This window comes from Fulmarus glacialis, unplaced genomic scaffold, assembly GCF_000690835.1.
Source record: "Fulmarus glacialis isolate BGI_N327 unplaced genomic scaffold, ASM69083v1 scaffold6800, whole genome shotgun sequence".
Lineage (NCBI taxonomy): Eukaryota > Metazoa > Chordata > Aves > Procellariiformes > Procellariidae > Fulmarus > Fulmarus glacialis.
The window spans coordinates 672-9,141 of record NW_009188247.1 but is presented as its reverse complement, the minus strand read 5'-3'; the positions used below and the strand labels follow the sequence as shown (position 1 = coordinate 9,141).

Here is an 8,470-nt window from a genome sequence, read left to right as displayed (position 1 = left end):
AACACTGAGCCACCAATGACAGCTTACATATCCTAAAACTCTTAGGGTAGGCACACATGCTTTGAGGCCGCTGACCTGTTTTCTATGACTTTATACATAGCTTCCTTTGCCTACTGAAATTTTTAAACACTTAATCACCTAGGAGAAAAAAAGCTACTGTAAATCTGTTCACTGCGATAAGTTACAAACAATGAAGTCCAAGTTCTTCAGCTCTATAGGAAGTATTAGACTTGCTTCTTGTACCTGTACATATGGAATAACTAAGTAACATAGGCCTAGCAAGCTTGCTTGAGAATTGTAACTATATGCAAGACAATAATGGCCTAGACAAAAAGCCTTGTCCCTTTCTTCTCCAGTAAGATGTTGACTTGCATTTTTAGTGCTGTATTTGACTTTTAATTGAAGGCTATAACTTGAAGCAAAATTAATGCTGTCAGTAGCAAAAAGCTCCTGCTGTTGCCTCTTGAGTACAATATGGGGTACAGCTGATAGAGGGCTGTTTTTACCCTGGCACATGCTTTTTTTAAGACACTAGTCTCATGAAACTTCCATGTATAGCCAGACCCATACACTTTAAACTGCTGTATTGTAGACCTCTTACAAATCAAGGAGAGAAAGATTAATTCAGTAAGATTTTCTTTAGTTTTCAGTAGAGAACAGTTCACACATGGCTCTTGCAGGTTTCAAGACAGTCAGATAACTGGTATACAAAAGTGATACAAAGTGCTGAAGTTCTAGAACAGAATAGTTGTAGCAAGATAACTCTGTCCATTCAAGTTTACTGATTACACAGATGAAGTATCTCTATTTTAATTCAGCAAAGATAATGCAATGTAAAGGGCAAACTTCAGAAATTATGGAAAAGTAGAAATCAAAGGTTTAACTTCTCTTCTAGCAGCTGTAAGAGAAAGCCAGTGAAAAATAACTGGTCGTTATCAGAGGTGCTTCACACTGCTGACCCTAAAAATCAGCATCTTTAATTTAAATGGATAGGTGTTTGCAAGTTAGTACAATAGTAAAGTGCAGAAAGTGTTTTCCATTCTCCTCTTCTCTTTAGATGTGGGTATCTAATAAGTTGTTCAAGTATACAAAAATATTCCATTTGTTTTTTCTTTTTCTAGATCATGTGGGGGAAGAAGTCTTTATTTACAATGAATTTCAATAAAATTTGCATAAATACCTACCCAATACTGCATCATTTGACTTTGTGTAAGCAATCATGCTGTCCTGTTTCCACTACTGTGTTCCATTTCTATGGTATCAATATTATCAATCCTTTTTTCCTCTAATGTGGCAGTAGCTGTTGAAACTGATACATCATTATCTTCAGAAAGCATTTGCTCTAACTGGAGGGATTCTTTAATTTCATCTTTGCTCTGTAGCTTTCCTTCCCTTGATGCCACCAGGATTCTCAGTAAAGTATTCTCTTTAAGGAGGTTTTCTGATGCATCAGCTAATTCTTGAAGCTTTTCAGCCATTTGTAATAATTCTTGATTCTTCTGGTCATACGTGGCCTGTAACTGCTCACTGTGGAGCTGCAGAGTCTTGTGCTGCTTTTCCAGTGTGTGTTTTTGCTGCTGTAGTCTATGTTCCTCTCTCCTAGCTTCAGAAAGCTGTGCTTCAAGCTGGTCATGGGCCTGATGAAGGGCACTGATTTCTGATCTTAACTTCTGAATTTCTCTCTCTAAGTGGGAGATGTGTCCTTGCTGTAGAACTGTCTCTTTATGTAGGCATTCTTTGGTACAGGGCTCTGTTGAAGCAAGACTTGAGTGATGTAAAATAAACTTAAGGAGATTAGGAAGGTTAACTGAAAAGTCTTCAGGGAACTTCACACTTTGTTCCTTCCTAGAAAGACATAAGTTAATATTAAAACATTCAGATAGATAAGCAATGATAATTTTATCTAAGTATCTGCTGTTCAACTCCAACTTGGTATCTTGTTTTTTATCAAAAATGGTTAACATAGCAGCTAAAATAAACCTGAACTCATGTAATAAAGATAGAGCACACAGTATTTTCTTTTGATGAACCCTTTTACTGGTATGCCAGTCTGGGTGCTGTAAGCATCTCTGCACTGGGTTGGTATTTGTCTGAGAGCAAAATTTTCTGTCAAATTTCAGGAAACAAATTTTACTTTTGGAAGAAAATCCAGAAACCTATCCCAACTATGGGTTATGAGCTTGAAGTACTTATGGTAGCATCACTGTTGGGCAGGTGTGATCAGAGCATACTGATATTAACATCTGTTAGTAAGTTGAAGGAGAGCATTTAAGCATTCCTAATTCTACATACATTGTTAGAAGTTAAATCCAGATGTATAAAGCTATCTGATGGGAAATTACTATTTTGAGCCCACACATGTTATCCTGGAAGAAGTAGCTTAATGTGTTTCAACATCAGAAGGGTATTGCAAGGAGCAGAAAAGTACAGTTTCCTTTTAAACAGTAAGCAGTCACTTTAGTCAGAAGCAAGGCCCTTTTGCTGTCAAAAAACCCAAATCTTTTTACTTGTTCCTCCTACTTCTTTGTCTTTATGCCACTGAGGTGATCAAGGAAGCACACCAAGCAAGTTTTTGTTTTTTGGGTTTTTTTTTTTTTCCCTAAAGTTCATTATATGGTTGTGAATACTACGCCACTGAGGTGATCAAGGAAGCACACCAAACAAGTTTTTGTTTTTTGGGGGTTTTTTCCCCCCAAAGTTCATTATATGGTTGTGAATACTTATGCCCAGACTATGAAGAGGTAGGCCCATTGCTTTCTGCTACAGCATAAACTGCTACTCGTAACCTGATGAGTCCAAGTCCAACAAGTACCAAATCTCTTCCTCAAGACTACTAACCACCAAAAGACACCCACAACCTCCAGCTGTGTCAAATGTTAAAATTATTGCCCTTTTTTGACCACATGCATATTTCTATCACAAAACATAGGAGGCTAAACTGTCCTCTGAGGACTAGACAGGAACTAACTCTTAACCTTCTCTTTCTGAACCAGTTACATCTTCAACCTTTCACTCAGCATGTTCCAGTATAACATGAGTCTGCTGCCTCCTGACTTATTGCAGTAGAGCTACTTATACTTTAGTGTAAGTTAACTGGGAAGCTAGCTAATAGTTTATCACTTTGTATCGTCTTTAACCTTCACCAGTCAGAAGCATATTCTCTCTTTTGTTAGGGAGCCATCAAAACAGAGAAGAAAAGCTTAGCTTATTTCCCTTTGGTTGCCAAATTCATAACCAGAATAATGGTATGTAGCATACATTCAGACATGGATTAATTACACAAGTCAGAAAAAGGACAGGATAAACCCAAACAAAAATTATTCCAAAGCAAGAAAGCCAGATTCAAGTATAATGCCTGATTCCTCAAAGTTTATCACTGCTGCTCCTGGACAACACACACCATGGACAACTCCTATGTCCCCACATATGTGACATTATGTTTCTGAACTGCTTACACCATGTATCTGGAACAGGGGAGTTACTCAGTTACCAATTACAGTGCCTCAAAAATGCTTTCTGTGAAATCCAACTCATTAGCATATGGGATATAAACATATGCTAATTTCATTTACTGAGAACTACTTATTGTATTTCAGGTAGAAGACAGATACAATATTTTAATCAATAATTCAAGAAGTTCAGCCAGATGAGGCTCCTGTTCATCAAAATTAAGCTATTTCTGGAAGCATAAGCAACATGATTTTTCTTCCCCTGCAGACTTCTGGTGATCAACCAAGTTACTCTTGTAATTACCATCAGCAGTTTCTCAGCTGACAATCAGCTCACATCCAAGTTTAATGAATCATGACATGATTTAGGCAAAAAATAGTCTACGCTAAGACAAAACTGACTCATTATACAGTGGTAGTATTTTACTACATCATCATCTATTGTTATTGATCAAAAACACAGTATGTATCAGAAAAGCTAAAAGGCTATTTAAAACAAAAAGCAAAACAAAGTATTAACAGCATGTAATGGAAAGAAATTGAGAACACAGTTAATTTGCAAAAACTGTCTCATAAGGCAAATGCATAAGGAGCTGCACAGAAAGCCTTAATGAGGCACCCTTATATCCAAAATTAATATACAACTACTCTAGCAGTGCTACTGATAGAACAAATACTACCAAAACCTGATTTTCTTGATTACCTAGATGCAGCAAAATATAAAACACCCTGGAGAGGAAAAGCAGGAGAGAACAAAATGACTAGAGGTAAGGTACCTTTATGAAACCAATTGGAACATTACAAAAACAATCTTACTAAAACTATTAAGTCTGTCACTCCAGAGACAGTCTAGAGCTGCTTTATAAAACAGACCAAGGCAAAATGAGTATCTATGAAAAGTCCAGGAGCACCGGGACTTTGTAGTAACACAGGGAAGAACGTAAGTATTAGAGGAAGCTGCACTTACCATAAATTGTTTTACTGCTCTAAAACCTGCTTGAGCTATGCTTTAAAATAATTCAAGAAAAAACTTTTAATCCTGTGATACATGACACTCACTCTGTCCCCTAGAAGGCTTGGTTCTGCAAACTAGATCCTTGTTCAAAACTGGGAGGGAAAGTCACCTGACTCAAGTTTCCAAATAGTATGTTGGGGCTCATATGAACTAGAACAGTGGTCTTAAAACTGTACCCACAACAATATTTGGAAATCAGTTTCTAACTTCTTCCAGCCCTAAAATTAATCACATTAGTATTCCAATGGTTGTTAATATAGTTAGATCTAGCAGATCTTCAGCTTATGCCACCTGACCTTACAGAGTAGAAAACAACAGCATACTACTACTGCTACTTGTTGTCTCAATTGTCAACAGCACCTCATGAAACACGTGGCTCATCCCAACTAAAATTGAGACTACACATCTTTAAACCAGCAGGTCCTCTGCTTGTAGTCACTCAAGCCAGCCAGAACTAATGGACTGTGCAAATGAGAGATAAAGAGTCTGCTGGAAAATGTGCAAAACTGAGTCTCAGTGGAATCTGCAGAACTTGACAGGTAACTGGATTTGGGTATTGGCACTGAAGACTGCAGCTTTTGCTAAGCAGCGGATGAACACTGCCTTTATGTAGACAGGTACACACCTTGGAACTACTCCAGCTGAGTTTCTGCTCACTTAACCTAGGGAACAGGCAAGGACTGGAACTGAGCTGGAGGAATGTGGCAGAGGGAGTCTGATCTGAGGCTAATTTGCAAGGCTTACTGCACAAAGTAGGGGAGATGATGAGTTGGAAGTTGGGGTGACTCAGAACTGATATAAATGAAACTACTTCTGTACTGAATTAAAACATGAATTTAGAATTGCAAACCTTAAGGCACAGGTTTAAAGATTTTGTTGTAGCTAACACTGCACAGTACCAATAGTCTGAATTACCATTTGCTGATGATAGAGTTCTTGAGGGAGAAGGGTGGAAATAAACATTTTTATTTTACATTGAAAAAAGACAGGTATTTATTTTAGTGCTTGTTTTCATTTCCTTTCTATAAAAACTGTAATTGTGTGAGACTGAGTATTAATCTTTTAAAAAAAGAAAAACAAAACCCAAGGTCGATCAAGTCTAATGCATAGGGCATACATGTTACACCAAAAACATATCTGAAACAATAAATTAAGCACTTTCGAAAGCTTGTGGCTCGCTTGCATCTAATGTTTCTTTCTTGTTCCTCAGGCTATGAGAGGCTGGATGCACCTGCACTGCGTGTAGTGGTACAAAGCAGAAATGACACACAGGTTTGACACTGGATTTCAGAATTTCTCCCTGCTGCAGAGGAAGAGTAGAATTCAGGACCCTTGTATGCCATTCCAGGTCCCATCCCAGTCCTAAATGTACTCTCCTGCCCTTTTACATCCCTAACTTTAGAGTTCCTTTTTTTCCTGACCCACCCTTTGCACCTTTCTCTACCCCACCCTCCTTTGTCTTGCCTTTTTTTTGTTCAGTTCCCTTCCTCCAACTCAGCTTTCTTTCATCATCCCAGAAATTATTCTCAATCCTAGTTGTCTCCTTGAAACTACACTTCCCTGTCCTACACTCTTATTTCTTGGCTCTTTCTCTGAAGTCTTGCTGCTGTATATAGTTTCACTTCAACAGCATGTACACCGTGTTTTACTGCTAATCATCTTTGGATATTTTCCTCTGTAGGTGTTAAACTGCTACTGAAGCTTCATTTGTTTTCTGTTTTAAAGAAACAATGCAAGGCTTCTAGAATGCCAACAAATCTGCTGCTACTTTTCTCCTGTGAAAAGTCCAGCACTTGTTACTGAGTCAGAATGAAAACCAAAACATTTTGGCAATATACACAAATTCCCATGATGTAATTCTAGAGCATCTGTAACAGCAATGATGTGCGTTTTTTTTTTTTTTTTTTTTAAATTACTGCTAAAAAAATTTAGTCAATAGCATTAAGGACACTAATGACAATTAAAGTATCTGTGCTATTTCAACAAAAATTTTTTAGAACTTTGAAAAAAATGTATTTATGCCCAAGTGAAATAGTGAAGTGTAAGTGTTGTTTTAGAAAGAAAAAAGATATTTCAATAACCACAGTGTTAGTTTACACAGGACGTTCTTACATGAAATAACTTAACTTTCAAGCCTGGCTTTCACTTGAAGACACCATTTGAAATATTCATAGTTTAAAAAAAAAAAATTTTTTAAAAAAATCTTGTGTTTAAGAAACACTGCAGTAGAACAGCTCAATAACACCCCTGAAGTGTTTGCAATAGGTTTTCAAATTTTTCTAGCCATGCAACATGACAACCTTCCAGTAACTTTTATAAAATTTCCAAACAATTTTGAGAATGTTTTCATTTTAAGTACATTTTCTTACTGTGTCATACTTCTGCTTCTTCAACTACCTTTTTTTACTCCATCCCATATTCTATCTTCTAACATTCATAACGGTTGTTTGGGGTGAATATAAATATAAAACATAGGAAAATTTAACCCTTATTTTTACTAAATCAAGACAAGATAGGAGCTATCTCTCTATATAATGCCATTCCTATATTATGTAAAATCAGAGATTTTGCTTTAGATATTAGCATCTCCTTTAGAGAGCTTATAAAGGCCAGAAGTATTTCAAGTCATTCTCTCTGCCACTTAGACTAGTTCTTAGCTGATAGAGCACTTCCACAGTTCATGCAGATTGCCAAAGATTCCAATATCCAAAATACAGGTACAGCTAGACACACATACATTGCCCCCAAAAGCCAAACATCAGAACAATGATAGAAACGCAACCTGACTGAACACTCCAAATCCCTCTGATTACGTTACATTCGTTCTACCACAAAGGAGTGAGGGAGAAATAAAAATTTCACAGATTAGGCCCATTGTAATATTTCCAAAGGATGCATAAGCCCTCCTTTAGTACTCAGATTCTCTACTTTTTTTTTTTAAAGACAAATTTTTTACTTTAAAAACATGTAACAATCTATCTCCTCTCCCTCTGTAATGCCAGGATGGTTAGTTTTTGTTCTCTTAAACGAGACTAAGCTTGAGCTGGATTACTTACTCTCCATCTGTGCTTATTTTTTTATTTTTCTTCATTAAAAACATAGCAAGCAAATTCTTGCATTTTACTGCAAGAATCCATTATAATATCCTTTGAGATCTCTCTTAGTTTATCCGATTAGAAGCAACTAGATACAAGTTGCCCTAGATCTGTGTTGCACCACCATCTACATAATTTCTCCCCCTTTTCCCTCTCCTGTAGTCACTCATTAATTTATTTGGACCATGCCACAATAATAATTTTAAATGCAATCAAATAATAAGGACAATTAACTGAAGAATAAGGTTAGTAATGCTGCTGTTCATAAATATAAAGACTTACAAACAATTAAATAATGACCTCGGAAGAGAACATTCACTATCTGCATACCATCAGCTATCCATGTCTTTTGGGTGTTTTTTTTGTTGGTGTTGGGGTTTTTAATTAGAATATGCATAAAATAAGAATGCATATATGGAAATGAATTACTGTTTGGCTTTTTTCTCTACTAAGACAGGTAACCAGATAATTATTATAACTTAGTAAAATGAAAGTTAAAAACGCACAGGGAAAAGAATTACATTACCTCTGATGAGGAAAAAATAAAATTGTTGGGAGACGGTCTGTCATAAATTCCCATGGAAGGTCATTTCGAGTGATATCAATTCTGTTACGAAAAGACACACCAATGAAGAGAACAGGCAGAAGAACAATCTCTATTTTCTTGTAAAATGCCATTTTAGGGATTGGGAAGAAGGAAATGCATAAATGTGTTATGTCAAAAATATGTTGTGCATATGAGTCAGTAGAATTAATTACCAATATTCAAGATGATGAATCTCAGTTTAACAAGTATCTGTGGGTATTTTTTTTGCTAGAAAAATATGTACAGTATTCCAACTGCTCTCACACAGCAATTAAATCGCACAGTCACTCATTATGTACGCATCATCATCATGTACACACTGTCC

At 36.5% G+C, this 8,470-nt stretch overlaps 1 protein-coding gene across 1 annotated transcript; it reads right to left on the bottom strand.

Annotated features, from left to right (window-relative positions):
- Positions 1 to 1,117: 1,117 nt before the first annotated feature.
- On the bottom strand, positions 1,118 to 8,237 carry LOC104076836 (thioredoxin domain-containing protein 11-like). The gene is made up of 2 exons (XM_009577849.1): positions 8,086 to 8,237; positions 1,118 to 1,845 (listed from the first exon to the last, which is right to left on the bottom strand). The coding sequence occupies exons 1-2, from the start codon at positions 8,235 to 8,237 to the stop codon at positions 1,218 to 1,220; spliced, it is 780 nt and encodes a 259-aa protein (XP_009576144.1). The 3' UTR covers positions 1,118 to 1,217.
- Positions 8,238 to 8,470: the final 233 nt, after the last annotated feature.

Coding starts and splice junctions, on each gene's coding strand:
- LOC104076836 (XM_009577849.1), bottom strand. CDS start 8,237: ATGGCATTTTACAAGAAAATAGAGATTGTTCTTCTGCCTGTTCTCTTC. Junction 1,846..8,085: donor TTATTTTTTCCTCATCAGAG/GTAATGTAATTC, acceptor ATGTCTTTCTAG/GAAGGAACAAAGTGTGAAGT.